General features: G+C 46.7%; 1 protein-coding gene across 1 annotated transcript in view; it reads right to left on the bottom strand.

Annotated features, from left to right (window-relative positions):
* The window catches only part of LAMC1 (laminin subunit gamma 1), a 61,180-nt gene that overhangs the window by 7,403 nt on the left and 35,160 nt on the right, over positions 1 to 18,617 (bottom strand). The window contains exons 2-20 of the mRNA XM_071751208.1: positions 16,633 to 16,937; positions 14,685 to 14,815; positions 14,183 to 14,349; positions 12,954 to 13,142; positions 9,995 to 10,112; positions 9,805 to 9,903; positions 9,563 to 9,699; positions 8,626 to 8,748; positions 8,349 to 8,538; positions 7,968 to 8,080; positions 6,506 to 6,727; positions 6,228 to 6,416; positions 4,607 to 4,852; positions 4,150 to 4,303; positions 3,556 to 3,698; positions 2,150 to 2,328; positions 1,876 to 2,032; positions 659 to 864; positions 196 to 275 (exon numbers count right to left, since the gene is read on the bottom strand). Coding sequence (XP_071607309.1) covers positions 196 to 275; positions 659 to 864; positions 1,876 to 2,032; positions 2,150 to 2,328; positions 3,556 to 3,698; positions 4,150 to 4,303; positions 4,607 to 4,852; positions 6,228 to 6,416; positions 6,506 to 6,727; positions 7,968 to 8,080; positions 8,349 to 8,538; positions 8,626 to 8,748; positions 9,563 to 9,699; positions 9,805 to 9,903; positions 9,995 to 10,112; positions 12,954 to 13,142; positions 14,183 to 14,349; positions 14,685 to 14,815; positions 16,633 to 16,937 — 3,148 coding nt within the window. The remainder of the gene's footprint in view (positions 1 to 195; positions 276 to 658; positions 865 to 1,875; positions 2,033 to 2,149; positions 2,329 to 3,555; positions 3,699 to 4,149; positions 4,304 to 4,606; positions 4,853 to 6,227; positions 6,417 to 6,505; positions 6,728 to 7,967; positions 8,081 to 8,348; positions 8,539 to 8,625; positions 8,749 to 9,562; positions 9,700 to 9,804; positions 9,904 to 9,994; positions 10,113 to 12,953; positions 13,143 to 14,182; positions 14,350 to 14,684; positions 14,816 to 16,632; positions 16,938 to 18,617) is intronic.

Below are 18,617 nucleotides of genomic sequence, written 5' to 3'. Positions count from 1 at the left end.
CTGCTATGGCTCTACATGCCCCTCACTCACATCTCTAGTGCTTGTCCCCACTAATACACAGGCACACACACTCATAGTGCCAACCTGTCATCAGCAAAGGACACATCTCATCCAGCTAATTAACTTTTCCTTCCCCTTTGCAGGGAAGAGCAGGGCACTGATGCAGGCTAAGGAGCATGGCTTGTCCCACCCTACCTTTCAGCCAGCTTACGAGCCTCTTCTGCCAACAGGGTCATGTTGTTGGGGTCCCCAGTTGACTCTGGAGGTGTAATGGACTGGAAAAAAAAGGAGGAAAAAATAAATCTTAGTTATTTTTTCATCTTTTATTCATCTATGCTTTAAATATTTCGTGTCATGATCTAAATGCTCAGAAATGTGTCTAACCTACTTCTGAGTTGGTTTTTTTTCATAAGCCCATGCAGTTTCCTTAAAGATGGAAACTCCTTATTTAGGAGTTTTTACACTGGTTTCTTTGAGCAGGGTCTAAGATGTAATCTGTGACAGACACTGGTGTTCATCTTTCTCTCCCATGATTTTCATAGAAGAGAAGCTATTTCATTGGGAAATTTGCTATGTGAGGGAAAGAAACACAGTGGAAGCACAGAAAGGAAAGGTCCTCTCCCTCTCCTAACCAGCACTATCTCAGCAGCACACTCACCACGTTGTCAGCTGCTATCTTTGCCTTCTCAAGGATATCAGAAGCTAAGCTGATCAAGTCCTCAGTGTCCTCCACCCGCACCCGGGCTTGCTCAGCCAGGTTCTCTGTCTCCTGCACCATGCTCTGGATGTTCCTCAGCCTGTTGAGCTGATTTGACAGTGTGCTGTTGATGTCTTTGAGTCTATCTATGAGGCCCTGATCGATGTCTGAAACACATGATTAAAAAAAAAAAAAAAGAAAAAAAGAGAGGAAGCAAAATTAACTACAGCAAGAAAAGCTGAACGTGCAGCTTGCTCCTGCAGGCAATACTGAAAGGGGATCAGGAAAGCTGTTTTGTACATCAGTCAGCTTGAAATCTGTAATCACCAATGGGCATCAAATATGGAAAGTCATTAACTACTAACAAGACAATTCTGCTGGGTGTTGCGACAGACCCTGAAGGGAGATTTTGTCTTCAGAATCATGTTTCACTTCTAGCATGTACTTTAGAAAGACAAGAGAGCTGCTTCTCAAGCTAAAGAAAATTCACAAAGAATTAACACCTAGAAGATAAGCAGAGATGGAGGAATAGGAATAGTGGGGTTGTATATTATTCTTCACTGTGGCCAAAAATGGCTACTCCCAAGCCACAGTTCTCCATATGTACCAGGTAAGTGATGTAAGGAATAGCAAACCCATCCCAGACTGTTCCACAAACCAAGGGGATGACAGAAGATGTCAGGAGGGAGCCTTGGTTTTCCAATTGGCAGGGCCCAGGAGTCACTCAAGCATCCTCAAATTCTTGGGCCACCAAGTCACTCTCCAAAACAGTGTCTTTAATAATGGAGGCATAAAAGCACAGTGCATGACCAGGGGCCATCACTTGTGAAAAGGTAAGAGTATTAAGAGACAAACTACAAGCAGAAGCCTGCAGGCCTCCAAAATTAAGTTACCTTGACCTTTGCAACACATCTGCTTAACAAGTAAAAACCTCCTCTGCATCAGGGAACACATAAAACACTTTGCATCTGCACAGAGCTAGAGGCAGGTATCTGTACAACTGAGTACACTGGGAGAATAGCAGGGATGAAAGCAAAACCACCATTCTTTTGATAATGACATACACTGTCTCAGCACTCTGAAACAGCTGTCCTTGAAAGGGAAGTGTCCAAAGGGAAGAGGAACATCAAGCAAAGAGCACGTTTCACATTGGTCTGTGTCTTATTACATTAACTCACCTTTACTGTTTTGTGCTTCCTGAAGCAACTCCACAACATCTCTTTCTGCCTGCCTCAACCTCTCCTCAAAGGCTTGATCAGTTACAGCTTCTCCTTCCATACCCAGATTTGCTATAAGATTTTCCAACTCCTGCAACCTCTGTTTTTGCTCTGCCACCTACACAAGGAGAGAGTACGAGTACAACTCAGAGCACAGCACCTTGAAATGCATCAGCAGGGGTGTAAGAGCAGCTCCACCATCTCCAGCAGCACCAAGTGGTGTTTGTGGCCTTACCTTATCCTTCACTAATCTGTAACAGGCTGGACACTCTTGGCAGCCCGGCCAGGAGCGGTTGTAGAAATAGTTCTCCTCGCACTGGTTGCAGCGGTTCCCCACGAAGCCTTCCTTGCACTCACAGCGACCGTTCTCCCGGCACTGCAGGGAGCGGGAGCCCTCAGGATCACAGTCGCAGGCTGGGGGGGGAAGTTAAACCTCAGTCAAACTGGAGAAGGAGCAGAAACGAGCCAAAATGCCCAGGCTGAGAACACACCCTCAATCCCCTAATATATCTGCACAGGCAGCAGGGCACAGAGCTACAAGTGCTCTCCGCCAGGGAGCTGCTGTGCAGAGCAGGGCACCTTGTCTAGATGGACACATCATTCACTGCTGGTGCTCACAATGTTGATGCCTCTCCCACAAAACATTCCAGGCCCTCACACAGGGAGCCCAGGGCACTGGTGGAGTTTCTGTAGGGATTTAAAAGCTGTGTAGATGCGGTGCTGAGGGACATATTTAGTGGCGATCTTGGCAGTGCCGAGTTAATGGTTGGACTTGATGATTTTAGAGGTCTTTTCCAACAAAAACAATTCTATGATTAGGATTTTCTACCCTATTTCATTGTAACCATCTGCAGTTAATTTGTCTGCTCTTTACAGGCATGAGTATCGAGCAGGAAGTTTTTATCACCTTATTTTAAATCATGTTTACAAGACCTATTGCTCCTCAAGCCAGTATCTGTATATTCACACCATTTTCAGAGTAGCTGTAGGGAGATTCAATGTCAGGAAAGAGGACTGTTGCACAAGATCCAGAGAATGTATTTCCAGTACCTTTTCTTCCAGTACCTGAAGGGGACCTACAGAAAAACTGAGCAGGGACTTTTTATAAGGGTGTGGAATGATAGGACAAGGGGCAATGGTTTTAAACTGGAAGAAGGGAGATTTAGATGAGATACTGGGATTCTTTTGTGAGAATGGTGAGACACTGGCCCAGATTTCCCAGAGATGTGTTGGAAAAAAGTGTCTGTCCCCCTTCTTCCCAGAGGTGTGGTTTCCCCATGCCGTGTTCATGGCTTGGTTGGATGGGGCTTAGAGCAACCTGGTCTAGTGGGAGGTGTCCCTGCTGCTCATGCAGAGGGGCTGGAATGAGATGATCTTTGAGGTCCCTTCGAACTCAAACCATTCTATGATTCTATTCACAACAAAGGAAAGTGGGTATCTAATAAGTTGGAATTCTTCCTACCCCCCAAAACAAGACAAAAAGCTGTTACGCAGAGATGGAATTTCACCGTGCAGTGTGCGGATGTGCTGTGATGAAGAGCAAGATAAGAAACTACCTTTCCAGGGGGAGGAAGGAAGCAAAGGCAAGGCTGGCTGTGCAATATCTTTCCTATTTGCCTCACTCCAGCCTCTCAGACTTACGTTTACAGCCTTGGGAGCTGAAGCCAAAGTGGTTGACCTCACAGGCGTCACAGCGCTGGCCGGCAATGCCGGGCTGGCACTCACACTGCCCGGTGTGGATGTCACATTGACCATTGGTGGAGCCCAGAGCATGGCAGTTGCACCTGAGGGAAGCAGCCAGGTGTTAGGTCAGGATACCCAGGGGATGGCACAGGGTGAAGCCCCTCAAAGAAGAAGCCCTAACTAGCACAGATCAGTGTTTCCATTTGTTCAAAGTCACCGCTTGCTGCGCAGATGTGGGAGGAGAGGCACCAAGCCTCTGAACTTTGCAAGGTCACTCAGTGTCTGCACTAAAAAAGGCATCTATGAGCCCCTGCTACCAACGATTGCACAGTCACGTGGCACTTTTCTATTTAAAACCCTGATTTAAAGCTATTTATAAAGCTATTTGTAAGTCAGGCTTTTGGAGCTGCCCCTTGCCTGCTGCAATGCCACACCCATAACAGCATTGAGGCGAACCTGTGACAAACATCCCATTTCTGCACAAAGAAAGCACAGACCCCACACACACAACTCAAACCCAGGCTCTTTCCCCCAAACTAAGGCAAATATCACCTCTCGCAGCCACGTCCACTTTGAAGGTTGAAAAAGCCGGGCTCACAGGCACTGCAGTCCCTCCCAGTGACATGAGACTGGCACTCACACTGCCCCGTCACTTGATTGCAACTGGTCTGCTGATTCACAGTACCGTAGGGATTGCACTGACAAGCTGCCAAAAAAAAAAAAAAAAAAAAAAATGGGGTGGAGAAATACACAAAAAGTTACTAGTCCCTTGTGGTGCTGGTACTCTGCTAACAAAACACAGTCCAGTCCCCAGGTCTCACAATGCTTTTGCTTCGACGGCAGGAAGCTCCCACTGAACACAAAGCTGCCACCATCAAACCCAGGATCAAGTCACATGCCACTGTCACAACAACAGCCGGACACCCTGTCCTGACAACACCCCGGGAAAGAACGGGCAGCTCGTGGAGAGAAAAACCTTTTCTCAGCACTAAGAAGAACTGGCTCTCACCTCGGCACTTGCTGGCAGGGTCGGGGGCCAGGGGGTTGCCATAGAAGCCGTCTTTGCAGCGGTCACAGTAGAAGCCAGCAGTGTTGTGGATGCACTTGAGGCACTCTCCTGTCAGGCGGTCGCAGTTCCCCACGGCGTTGGGGTCGATATTGTCGTTGCACTGGCAGAGGCGGCAAGGCCTCACGGCGCCATTTTCACCCAGCGGGTCGCCGAAATAGGCATCGTCACACAGCTCACACCTCTTCCCTGGGGTGTGACAGGAATACTGGTGATGCAGGAGCAAGCCCTTAAAATGCTCTCCCATCCAGACAGAGCCTTTTTGCAGCCCCTTTTGGAAAGTTAATTCTCCAGCTTGCTCCCGTGGACAGAAAGGTGCACAAAGCCACACGTAACTCTCTCCCTTTTTCCAAACTTAAGCTGCCTTTTCACTGGAATGTTGCAGTATTAATTGCTTCAATTCCTCCTTTCCCTCCTGTTCCTTTACACCAAACCACATTTGCTGGGATTTGTTATTACTTTAAGTGTCCAAGCAGGTAGAGCTCCATGGCGCATTGCTGCTCCACTGCCAACAAGATCTGCCAAACCTCCACAGGCAGTCAGCAAAGCATCCAACTCAGCAGTTCCCTATATTTACTGAAGATTTGAGCTCCCCAGCCAGCTACAACCTCCGTTTCTCAGGCACAAGCCTTCTTTTCCCTCACTTTTCCCCTCCCACCCCAAGAAAGTGGCAGAAAACAGGAGGAACTCTTGAGTAACAAGTTAATACGAGCCTTCCAAGATACCTGAGCTGCAGGGAACCTGAACTCCTGTTCACTAAGCAGTGGCACCCACAGGAACCCCCCACAAGCTGCCTCTGTACTTGTCCAGGGGCTTTGAAAAAGCATTTCAAGCATTTACAGTTATTCTGTCCTCTGGACTCTGCCATAACAAGCATAAAATCAGCAGAGAAGCACAGAGGCTGCCAACCATCGCAAGGCTTCCCTGCTATTTGCAGGCAGAACAAAAGGCTTAACAAACTGCTTAACAAACTCAGGTACATGAGTACCTGCTCTGCTTATTGCTAAGAACAAAAGATCCGTACCTGTTCATGTTATTTCTCTTTAAAAATGCTGAGCATAAACTTGGTCTTGTATTTTTGGGGGCAGTGGTTGTGAGTCACTGCATCCATCCATGCTTCCTGCTATTGCCCTCCCTGCCCCCTGGAAGCATCAATGGCTGGCAAAGTGCATCTTCTAATTTTATTTCAATCTGACTCTCCTACCTGGCTCTTTTAAATTTATCCTATTTTCTGTCCAACACCAGGCAAGCTCTATTAGGACCTAGTACAGTTCACCTACATGGCAGAGAAACGTTGAGATTTGGCACTGATTAAGCCTCTATTTCCCTTTTGTACTCAATAGATGGACACAAAGAAAAAGGGAAGCCTTGAGAATCACAGAGGATGGAAAACAGGGCTGAGGAAAGGAGACACATTTAAACCAGAAGACACAGCAGCTTCCAGTGCTGCTCAATGTGGGTCAGAGCCCCAGAACTGGCAGGAGACATTTCTACAGGAACATGGGGTGTAGAGAAAAAAAAAAAAAAAAAAAAAAAAAAAAAAGACTTTTAGGGTAATACACACCTGTGGTGCCAGCCTGGCAGCTGGTGCACACAACCTCCTTCGTGCGGGGCACAATGGCACAGCTTGAGCTGCCTGGGCAGGGGCAGGGCTGACAGTCTGAGGCTGTGCCTGCCGTGGCATCTCCGTAATACCCATCTCTGCACTTCTCACAGTGAGACCCTGCAGTGTTATCCCTGCAATTGCACATGCCTGAAACAGAGAAGGATGTGGGGTTTGCTTCTGAGCCAACTCAGAAGCCCCAGGCTCTTGCTGCTCCCCATTTTATCAGCCCTTCTTACCTGTCTCGGGCTCGCACGTCTCGCTGTGGCCATTGCAAGCACAAGGCACACAGGGACTGTAGGGCCCAAGGTCTGGGGTCTCTCGTCGGTAGCCAGAGGAGCAGTGCTCACAAAACTGCCCCTCATATCCCACTGGACAGGAGCAGTTCTCCACCCAGGCCACGGGCAAGCCAGGTCCAGGGCGAGCACTGGTGATGGTAACGTCATCCAGGTGGCCAGCACCTAGACAGAAAATGGCTTGTAACCACAAAGGCACTCAAAACACACCTGAACACTACAGACAAAGCAGAGAGGTGGACACTGGCAGCTGGTAAGGTGAAATCAGGGAGCAAAATGCTCCAGGAAGGTTTAGGAATAAAGATGTAATGTAGCTTACAAAAGGTACACACAGAGCAGGGAAGCTGAGAATACCTATAGAGAGGAGGATGCTGATAACAAATGGGAACAAGTATGGTCAGTTAAAAGAAGTTATATTTTGCATGGATATGGTTTCTATTTCTTAATCAAATCAATTCTTAATCAAGATCAATTCCTGTCTTTCTAGGAAGGACAGATCACATCTCTGGCAATTTTAATACACCATCTGTTATAACAGTGTCTTCAAACCATATCTTGGGGTGAACTCTTCAGCTATTCCTCCCAAGCCAGTTGCTAGCTGGCATTTTGTGTGCTCCCCCATCCCCTCCTTGCCCTTTCCCTGACACAGAACAGATCCCAGACACAAAATAGTTGGTTTTTAACTTAGTGTCTGTACCACTGCAGCAGCTCCAGAGCACTGAGCAGAGCCTCAGCTCCCACATATTAGAAGCAGCTACAGCACTCGGGATAGTTCCACACCTTCCCTTCATTTCACAACCCTACATTCCTCTTTTATGAGCCACCTCTACTGAAAACACAGCTTTCCCACCTTCCCCAAATGCAAATTCACTCTTCATATCTTTCTGGCTATTATTGTATGAAGAATTTTTGCAAGGACAGAGGTTTTTCCTTCTATTCATGCACAGTTTTTTTATAAAAACTTTTGAGACCTCCTCTTTTCCACTTCTCATGCCAAGGCAAGACCAGGAAACAGAGAAACCATTCCCACTGCAGCATAAACTAAGGCCAAGTGTTGTCAGCTCCCTATATCTCTCCTACTGAGTTCTTTAGGACTCTCAGCTATGTATTTCTAGAGATCTGAAAGACACCATGGAACACAGCAAAATCCCCACATCTAAAAGCAAAGAATCAGCAGTTGATGGGTGCTCAGCTTCCAGACTCCCAAATGCAGCACTTTTCTCCCCCAGGTTCTCTCCCAGAGGTCCAGGAGAAGCTGCTACACAGGAAGACCAGGTGAAAAACAAGGAGTATGGACTTTGAAAAACAACCTGCCACAGCTGTTTATGACTGGGCCCTACAATAAAGCAGAATTAGACAAATGTGCCTGCCTCTCTTCTCTGCAATCTTCTGCCCAGCAACTTACTTCTTTCACTGTATGTCCCACGGATTTTGATGGATGTCAAGTTGTGGAGAAGCTTCTGGAAGTCAAATGATGTAAGAGCAGGCCTCCATGGGTAATCTGTAGCCTCATGGAGCCTGTGGAGAAGAGCCACAGATCATCACCAAAGCTTTCAGGTTCTAACAGCTGCACCCTTTTGAAGCACCATTTCAAACAACACTGTGCTGCTGCACTGTAATTCACGTGTACTTATGCAACACTGCTAGGCAGCAAGCTTTAAATTAACATGATAAGAACTCTTTCCAAGCTGAAATTAATGCTGGTTGTTTTTTCCAGAGCTCAGAGGCCAGGGGCACTACAGGCTAGACACCAGATGCTCCCACCACACCTGCAGATTTCCCTCACCTGAAGATGTAGGTCAGGGCATTCTCACTGGGGTAGGGGTTGCCCTGGGCAATAAGTGGAACTGAGACTCTCAGCCCAGCCCCTTCCAGCACCAGGTCCTCTGCAGAGAGACGTGTGTCCTGTCTGTCCACGTGGAAGGAGAAGGTCAAGTTCTGCCCATAACTCAAAACCTGGTTGCCCAAGAACTTGCCTGAAAGGAGAAGAAATGCTTACAGCTAGGGGACAGGACAGAAAGGCTACAAGAACCACAAAAAGCCTCACTTCTCAAATGACCTACGTGGTGCCACAAAATACATGGGGAAATAGCTGTCCGAGATAACAGAGATATCCTGGGTCTCAGGACTCCACTGGAGGGAGACTTCCAAGCCATCACGCTGCTCAGCACGCCACTCCTCCTCTCCTGAAAACCAAATGTTTGAGAGTTAACACCCTTTGAAGATTTGCACACACTTCTCAGGTCATACAGCACACTGCTCAGATGTAACTACAGTCTGTACACTTGGAACTAATGGACATTAGGGGGTAGGTGTGCAGCACAAGGTAGAAAACAATCTTCCTTCCAAATTAAGCTGACTTCCTCTAAACTTTGCACCCCAGGACACCTCCTTCCTCAAAATCTTCTAAAGAGGATGGGAAAACCTGCATTTCACTAAAACTTGAGTTTCAGCTGCCATATGAACTGTTCTTCAGCAGAACTTTAATTAAAAAGGTGTTAAGACTATGCAGCATAAGAACATGCAGACACAAGAAACTCCCTGCATGAAAAAAATATTTCCCTGAGCTTACAAACACAACTGTGTTTTATTTAGTGCCATGTAAACCCTGAATCTAAAGTGATTATAATCCTCTCAATCAGAAACTCCCAATTTGGTTCTAAAATTAAGAAAATACTCCTTTGCCAGCTCCTCTCCCAAACTATAAAAGGCTTACATTTACAATTCCTGCTTGCATGGTGTGGTTCAAGTTGGGTGCCTGAGGTCAAAGCTGTGAATTCTTTTCTCCCCAGCTGACCAACTGAGCTGCTGATTGGGAAGCTCCCAATTACTTAATCCCAGATACTTCAGCAGTAACTCAGCACTTCCAGAAGAGGGATCCTGCACCTGCCTGCCCAGAATTTGCAGTCTTGCACAGGGAAGAGGGAGCAGGGTGGTTTTAATTGCTTCTGCCTTGAGTCTGCAGCCCAACCCAAGACACAAAGGAAGGCTCAATTTTACCAAACTGGAAGCTGGAGGTGATGCTGTAGACACTGTAGCCAGTGGCACTGGTGCAGACTGAAGAGTGTCCAAAACAGAAGCAGGGGGTACAGCCTCTTGGATTGGAGGAATCCAGATGGAAAAACCCAGGTTTGCATCTGAAGATGAAGGCAAGGGAATTAATTTCCTTGATGTTTACCTCAGGCCATGGCTCGAATGCTTCTCATTCTTGAAACAGTGCCACACACAAAGAGAAAACTCACCTCTCACAGTGGAAGCCTTCAACATTGCCCTTGCACGTACACCTTCCTGTCTCAACATTGCATTCCCCTGTGCTGCCAGCTGGATTGCAGGAACAGGGCCTGAAAGAGAGGGTAATTCATGAAGAGCCACAAAGAGCAAGCTTTAAAAAGGCACCTGGTTTTATTTTCAGAGAGCAGCACTCAGCCTTACCTGCACCCAGCTTCAGAGAGGGAGTGGAAGCCTGGCTGGCACCGGTCACACTTCTCACCCATGACACCAGGCTTGCAGCTGCACTGGCCATAGCTGTCACATTGGGTGCTGAGAGAGCCTGCAGGGAGAGCAGGGAACAGGCACCTCAGAACACTCACCCAGCAATTTTTTTCAGTTTTACAAAACGGGCACAAAATGATGGAAAAGGAAGCACAGCTTCAAGTTGACAAATCCCAGCTTACCTAATGACTGCCTCTAGTTCACAGGATTCTTTTTTTCCACTGGCAGCTCTAAAGCTGAATGGTTCTCTAGTCTTCCAAACCATATTCAGCTGTTAAGTATTCCTACCAACTTTTTGTATATACATTTTGTATAAATATACATATATATATACAACAACATTTTGTATATAATTTAAGCTTCAAATTACATTCTTATCCATACTCCTGCTTCATCCTCAATGTTGCCTTTGTATGACTCTTATAATGCCATGCCTGTTTTACCCTGCAATGCACCACTTCTGAAGATTTTAATCAGTGAATTCCCTGTGTTCTCCTTAGTCACCATCTCCCCTTTGCCAAGGGATATCCTGACCTCTCCCTTTCACACCCCGATTTCCTCCCTTGGTTCCCAAGCTGGATTTAAAGCCTAAAACAACTTTCTTAGAGTGAGGTTGTATATGCTACTGTTAACCTCAAACTCAGCAAACCCCTCATTTTTGGAAGGATGCCTTCCTCAGCACTGCTCTGTTCAAGCAGGCTGGCACAAAAAACTTCAGCAGGTTTATTTCACCTGCAGCAGAAAAAACATTTTCTCTCCCAAGCCCTGACACAGCCAGCAGCTTAGAAGTTGTCAGCACTGTAAGAGTTAACCACCAAGGGAGAAGTACTTTATTATACAGAAATAGTTGCTTCTTTCCACTTCAATCCACACCAGATGATTATAACAAAGTGAAAAGTTGTAAGATGATTAGGCTGGACAGGACAGAAGAACTAACAAAACCTTTACCAAAGTTAAAATCCCCTTTGCAGTCCCACTTACGGTTATTTAGGAAAAATCACTACTTGGGATAAAAAAGTAGCAACCTAAAAAAAATCCAGGTTGGTTTCAAACCTGCCCTGGGTGTCAGTGGAGCCACGGGATGCAAGCTGATGGCAATGTGAAAAAGCCCTTTGATATCTGTGCTTAAAAGACTTGAAAAATCACCACCCTTCCTTTTCTAGACCTTCTCAGCTGACATCAACCTTCACCTCTCATAAAATAAGGGCCAACACGGGGACATGGGAGAGCTGACAGAGGAAGAAAGAGGCCTTTCTTGGACAAAAATCTCACAACTCTACAACTCTCAGACCAAATTAGACAGGAGACATACCCTGGCAGACCTCTTGCTGTCTGCTTTTAGGGCACGCTGCAAGCAATTACTTATTCCAGATATTCTATTTTGGAACCTCACATCGTATCTGACTGTTACCCTTTTGTCTCCTTCCCCCTTATTTGCTGTGGGCTGTTGTAGTTATGGGATCACTCCATACAGGTAAAGTGGTTCCCTTGACAACAAAAGATCTATTTTTTTCCTGCAGAATTTTTTTCCTTTTTAAAACAAACCCAAAAACCAAACCAAACAAACAAAAAAAACCCAAGCCCTTTTGTGTTTAAGGTTTCACTGGTTTGTATTTATAGCACTTGGACACTCAGTAGGAGAAACTGATGCTGCTAAAAGTTCACCATAATTCTTCAGTATGAACAACTTCCAGGAATATCCCCTCACATCATCATGTTTATTAAGAATTTAAATGAGCTCTTTGGTGTTGGGAGTGTCCATGGTAACACAAGCAGCGGGGGGAGAGCCACACACAAAATAAAATCTATTTCAGAACATTTAAAGGAGAAGATCTATTTGAAGGAGTAAATGCTGGAGAGGTGAAACACCTGCCCCTGCCACCCCAAGCCCGATTAGATCCAGGGATAATTTAAACCATAATACAATAAAGATTTCTGAGGGGTGAAGCAGGGTAGGGGGTGTGTGGAGGAAGAGGAAAGAGGCTTTCCAAAACAAAATGAAACGAAAACCAACCACACACACACTCCCTTTTCCCCTGTAGTTTGCAATTACAGAATCACAGAATCATCCAGGTTGGAAAGGAGCTCTGAGACCATCAACTCCAACCCTTGATCCACTCCCCCCGTGGTTCCCAGACTCAGTGCCACATTCAGTCTCTTCTTAAATATCTCCAGGGATGGAGAATCCACCCCCTCCCTGGGCAGCCCATCCCAATGCTTCATTGCCCTCTCTGTAAAGAATTTTTTCCTAATATCCAACCTAACCCTCCCCTGGCAGAGCTGAAGCCCATGGCCTCTTGTCTTACTGATACCTGCCTGGGAAGCAGAGCCCGACCCCCCCCTGGCTCCAATCTCCTTTCAGGGAGTTGTAGAGAGTGATGAGGTCTCCCCTGAGCCTCCTCTTCTCCAGCCTGAACACCCCCAGCTCCCTCAGCCCTTCCTCACAGGACTTGTGCTGGATCCCTTCACAGCCTCCTTGCTCTTCTCTGGACCTGCTCCAGCACCTCAATCTCCTTCCTGAACTGAGGGGCCCAGAACTGGACACAGGACTCAAGCTGTGGCCTCACCAGAGCTGAGTACAGGGGAAGAATCCCTTCCCTGGACCTCTTGGCCACCAGCCCAGGATGCCATTGGCCTTCTTGGCCACCTGGCCATGTTCAGCTTCCTGTCAATCCAGACTCCCAGCTCCCTCTCTGTCTGGCTGCTCTCAGCCACTCTGTGCCCAGCCTGGAGCTCCCCATGGGGTTGTTGCAGCCAAAGTGCAGGACACGGCACTTGGCCTTGTTGAACCTCATCCCACTGGAATCAGCCCAACTCTCCAGGTCAGTTAGCTGCATAACTGAGAGAAGAGCTTGCACAGAGAAGCTTGGAAGCAGAAGTGTTTGCTGCCACTACTCACCAATGGGGTTGCAGCTGCAGGGCAGGCAGCCCTCCTCGCTCCCCAGGCGATAGAAGCTGTCCCGGCACCTCTCACAGTGGGCACCATCAGTGTTGTCTGAGCAGCCCGTGCAGTGGCCACCGTGGCCAGTTGAGCGGAACAGCTCGGGGTCAAAGTAGCACTCCTGAGATCTCCCATTGCAGTTGCAAGCTGCAAAGACAAAGGCACCATCAGTGAAGGGCACGTACAGACACCCGACCCCAAAAGCTGCAAAACCCGCTACGCACAAAGCTGAAGTTGTAGGGAAGGTAGAGTATGAGCCTTTAACCATCCCAAGGGCTCCCAAGACATTTGGGCACCAATGAGAAGAAAAAGGGGAAAGCTGTAGTGATGAAACAGGCTCCTGAAGACCATTCTCATCCACATCCAGAAGAAAACCAGGATTTTTTAACCCCCTTTCTTCCACACTGGGCTGCCGTTTTTAGCCAAAATTCCCTCCCGCATAGCAAAACCAACCCTGACCATGCAAACAAGCATGAGAAGGTAATGGTAAGGGCTGGCTCCCTGCTGTCAGGAGAATTTCTCCCCTGGGTGTAGACAGATCTTCACTGGCCTGGCAAGGGAAGCAACAGGCCTTCATCAGACAGCTGGAGCCCATCAGTGCACACACAGACAGGAAGAAAACTTTTCTGTCTGAAAAAGCTTCCCCATAAAGTAAACTACCAGGAGCTGTGGTCTGCAACACAAAATCAAGCAAAATAAATTGCCTGTCAGCATTTGGAGTCCAGAACTGTTGCAACAGCCTCAAAACTGGAAGTAGCTGTAACAGTCAGTAAGTAGCTGTAAAAACCAATAACCCAAATACAAGAGAAAGTCAGTGGATGCTAAATGAGGAGCTTTTTAAAACACGACTGTATTTCAACATGCTCAATACTTTTTTTCTTTTCCCCCCATGGGTCTCATACAGTACAACCCTGCACATTTTTACAACCCACTTTTTTCCTAAAGGTTGCTCCCATCCTGCTGCAGAAAGGAGGAGATGTCCCTTTCTAGGGATCTGCCAGGAAGCTCCTACAGGATAGCAGTGGAACGAGCAGCAGTCCCACAAAATCTGTGCTGAAAAACACCATAGCTGTGCTTAACACTGGCTAACTGCTGCCAAGACAACTTAAAACCAGTTTCTGGATGCCAAGAGGGGCAGGGGACCCCAAACCCTGAGAAACTTTTCCCCGAAGTGTGAGTCCATGTACCCAAGCACTCGTTGGCACTCTCTGCTGTCGCTCTCCTCCACGGACGGTCGTTGAAGAAAGGAAGACACTTTTCACAGTCAACCCCAAAGGTGTTGTGTTTGCAGTTGCAGACCAGCTTCCCAACCTCATTCTTCACACACTCACTGGCGTGCCCATTACATTTACATCTGGTGAACAGAAGACAAGGAACAGGTTTTTAAAATTCCAGGGATTCGGGTCACTCCGAGCAATCCGAAAAACAAAGCCCAGAGAGAAATGAGGCAGATTTGAAGGTAGATGGTCCCAATAGAAATAAGAACACAACTCTGTTGTTCAGCGTGGAGAAGAAGAGGCTCCAAGGAGCTTCTTGAAGGCTTTCAGTATTCAAAGGGGGTTAAGAAGAAAGATGGAGATAGACTTTTTAACAGGGCCTGTAGTGACAGAAGAAGGGACAAGAGTTTTAGACTGAAAGAGGATGGGTACAGAGGTAGAGGGTAAGTACAGAGGTTTCTTGTCTACTCACCTACCACCCACAGCAAAGTCAGAAATTGCATAGTAGTAAGACTTGAGAACTTTTGGGTCATTGAAAACTTCGTCTCCAAACGTGTTCAGACGATTGAGAGTCACTCTGATATCTGTAGCTGTCACCCACTCCTACAGCAGACAGAAATCCCATCAGATAAAGCATCAAACACCCCCATCTAGAGCACACCAGTGCTGTGTCATTAGCAGTTATTGTCACAAAGTCACCATTTCCCTCTCTGCACCTCAGAAGCTATGGCACTGTCTGAAAGGTCTTGCCCCCTCCTCTTGGTTCAGATGTGTTTTCCAGACCCCACTCCTGTTTGATTTCCCTTCCCAATGCCTCTCCGCATCTTGATTTCCCTCAGCTGGGATGCAGGAGGTAACCTCTCCAGCAAAAAGTGTGGTGTAGGCAATGATGTGAGCTTGCTAGCTGTACACATCCCTCTGCAGTTTTCCTGCAAAGCTATACAGAACCAGTGGGAAAAGCTTTAGGGAACACTTGGCAGCATATCCCAGCAGATGAAAAGACTGGGATAGGAAGTGAGGAATGAGGCTGGGGGGGACTGAGGAAGACAGAGATCTAACTTACCACACAAGAGTTTCTCATAATATTGACACAGAATCTTCAACACACTAACCTGCTCTCCTCCACAACAGCCAGCAAATGTAGCCTGTCCCCAGATTTCACATTATCTTATTAGAGATTTTGCAATGCTCTTTTCCTTCCAACACCATAAAAACAGGAAAAACATTCCTGGATGTTTGTACAGCCACACAGCAGCCACACTGCTGCTTAGCCAGGACAATAAGATTTGCTGAGTTACAAACACTGGCATAAACACATGGAAAAGCTGAGCACAAAATACACATTTTACTTCAGTTCCAAAAGCTACTCCAGAAGTTTGTATGTATTTTAGGAAACTGGCAGACAGGTCTCTACTCCTTATGGAGAAGTTTATAAGAAAACTATATGCCACATTATTAACTTGAAATCTCTCTGTTCACCTGAACCATTAGACACTGTTCTCTGCAAGGGCTATCAATACCAACTAGGTGGCCAAACTGGTTCTTTTCCATTTCAGGAGGAGTTCTCCTTTTCCCATTAATCTTTATTTCCATTTGCAGATGAGAGCCCCACCAGATTCTGCTTTCCAGCTTGCTGGCTGAGGATCATGTCTCAGTCTGCTCCTGCTCCTCTAAGAGGAAAGGGACTCACAGCTCCAAAAGATGAGCCCAAATAGGACAAAACCCCCAGCTTTAGCTCCTTGTTGCAATATAAGCTGAAGGAGTCATCAAGAAACATAAAAAAAGTGGCAAGTAAACTGGATAAACCAGTGTTCCCCATAACCTGCTGACCACTGCCCAACCTGCATTATGAATGGTAACAATAACAAAAAAAAACCCACCACACCACAACACAAAGAACCCCCTCCCCAGAGAGGAGAAACCAAACATGTTATGGATGAGAGAGGCATGTCAGAGAACAGGTTAGGGTTTGCAATAACCTTTTATTTCTTTAGAAGAATCACACATTTCTTATTTTTTTGAGCATCACACATTTCTTATTTTTTTTGAGCATACGCAGATGCTTCCAATATTTATTTGACTTGGGCTTTACCTTCTTCTGTCCTCGTATCTCAAACAGCAGCAAAATGCACCCATTTCTTTTTGAAGCAGAGGTTTGCATCCCTCCTCTTAAGACTTCTAACAGTGCCTAATGACAAACCATCCTAATGCCACTGATTCTGCTTTTTGTACCATAACCTAATGCTAGTCAAGAGCTCAGCATTTCCTCCAAAAGTGTCTCTCTGGTTTGTCCATCCCAACTTACCTGTGCAAGTGCCTTTGAGCACCACTGGGGGCTGCAGTGCAGCACAAAGCCACCACCTCCTCCAAAGCCACCCTCAAGCTCAGCCCACCCACCCAACTTATTCCTGACCAGGTACCTGTAACACGGGGCTGTTGTCAAAGTTGTAGGCACTGGGTCTTCCCTCCAGCGTGGAGAAGGCCACGTTACCCCCGGTGAGGGGGGAGATGTCACTGAACTCATCTGTGCAGAGTGCCTGCTGCTCATCCTCCCCAGTCCGAATAAAGCCACGGTTGACTTTGTGATAGGTGCTCTCACAGGAGCCACTGTAGTACTGGTAGGGCACCCAAGGGCCATCTTCCCTCGTGCGTTTGTAGATGGCAAAGCTCTCCGGTCGACTGGTGTGGAACTTGAGACGCACGTAGGTGATGTCAAAGGCTTTTCCTGCAGAGGAGAGAAAAAAGACATGAGAGAGGCTCCAACCAGAAGGGATGGACTGTAGTTCCCCTTTGGAAGAAATATCTCCTCTGGTGCCATCCAGTGGGATGAGTGGTGTTCAGTATGTCCTGGTTTGGGATAGGATAAAGGGGATTTTCTGCCTTTTGCTTTCAGCTCAATCTCTTGTAAGTAGCTGACTTGCTGAAATTAACAGCAAGTTTCTCAGTCAGTGTCTGCTTCTGGGACTGATAATTCTCAATGTTTATAGTTACTGCTAGAACTGCTATAATTCAGAACCAAGGACACTGCCCAGTTCTGAGGAACATCTTATGCTCTGAAAGAGAAAAGGAATAACAAGTGTAACCCTGCAACCCTCCTTTGGGGAGGAACGGACAAGATAGATGCCAAAATTGACCAGAGTATTCCATCCCATACACCTCACACTCAGTATAAATTTGAGGGATCACAAGGGTCAAACCCCTTCCTGCTTCCCTTTCTTCACCTCTCCCTGTTTGCTTTGCCATCCTGGGAGGATTCCATCCATTCCTCTGCCTGTGGTCCTGATCCATGCCAGCCTGAATCTGTGTGTTCCTGCCTCCAGCTCCCAACTGCTGCCGACTCCAGGATTCCAGCTTGGACTTTCCCAGGGCTGCCCTGCAGCCTCGGTGGTGATGTGAGAGTTATCGGGGGCAGAAGGGGAGGAACATGGTATGAATTTTCCTGTATATCTGTATATATTTAGTAATTTTTCCATTTTATCATTACTGTTTCATTAAAGTTGTGTAGTTTAGTTTCCAACCCATCAGTCTCTCTCCCTTATTCTCTCTCCTTTCTTTATCAGGGAGGAGAGGGGAATTAATAGAGAGTATCTGTTATTTGGTTTAATTGCTGGGCCAGTGTTAAACCATGACACAGCAGCACCAGAAATATCTTCTCCAGCCCTAGGTACTGCATCTCCTGGCAAAGATGAGGTGAAGGAACTGAAGGCAGAAGTCAGGGCAGGCTGAGTAGTTATTTACACAGACCTGCAGACATCTGTGCAACCAAAGACAAACTCACAAGCTCCAGTTCTCTTCTGCAGACTTGCAGTGTCCACACCACAACATGTCCAAGTTATCAAAGCTACTTTATAGTATTTCCCCAAAATACATCTATAGGAGAAATATTACTCAGAGGTGAGAATCACTCTGCAGTGTCTGTTTTCTGTTTCCTCCCTAAAGAGACATGATGAAAAACTCCTACTACTCATGAAGCCTTTCCTCTAGCAGTTGAGCTATTGAGTACACCCTCTTCTACTCACTCTCTTGGAAAAACCAAGGGAAGCTTAAGTTTCCCATCATTATAAATCCCCAAGACACATTTCAGAACAAAGTGCAATGATTTACGAACAAGTCATGTTCTCCCTTCTCTAAAGAAAAAACCACCTCCTCCCTGCTCTTTATCTCCAAACAGGTTTGTGACAATCAGCATATCCTCCTCCCTCATGGATTCTTCTCCAGATTATCCACCCTTGTGCACAAAATCCAACTGCATATTCATATCCCTGAGAAAAACAACTGGGGAAGAAGGACCACAGACTCCTTCCTCCACCATCCTGACATTCTCAGGAGGAAGCATCCAGCTGCATGCTGGCTGTTTCTGCTCCATCTTGGCAAGCAGACTGTACATGATCAGGACACCCTGGCA

Source organism: Heliangelus exortis, chromosome 8 (genome assembly GCF_036169615.1).
Source record: "Heliangelus exortis chromosome 8, bHelExo1.hap1, whole genome shotgun sequence".
NCBI classification, from domain to species: domain Eukaryota; kingdom Metazoa; phylum Chordata; class Aves; order Apodiformes; family Trochilidae; genus Heliangelus; species Heliangelus exortis.
Note: the sequence above shows the minus strand (reverse complement) of the source record. Positions and strands in the feature narration are given on the sequence as shown.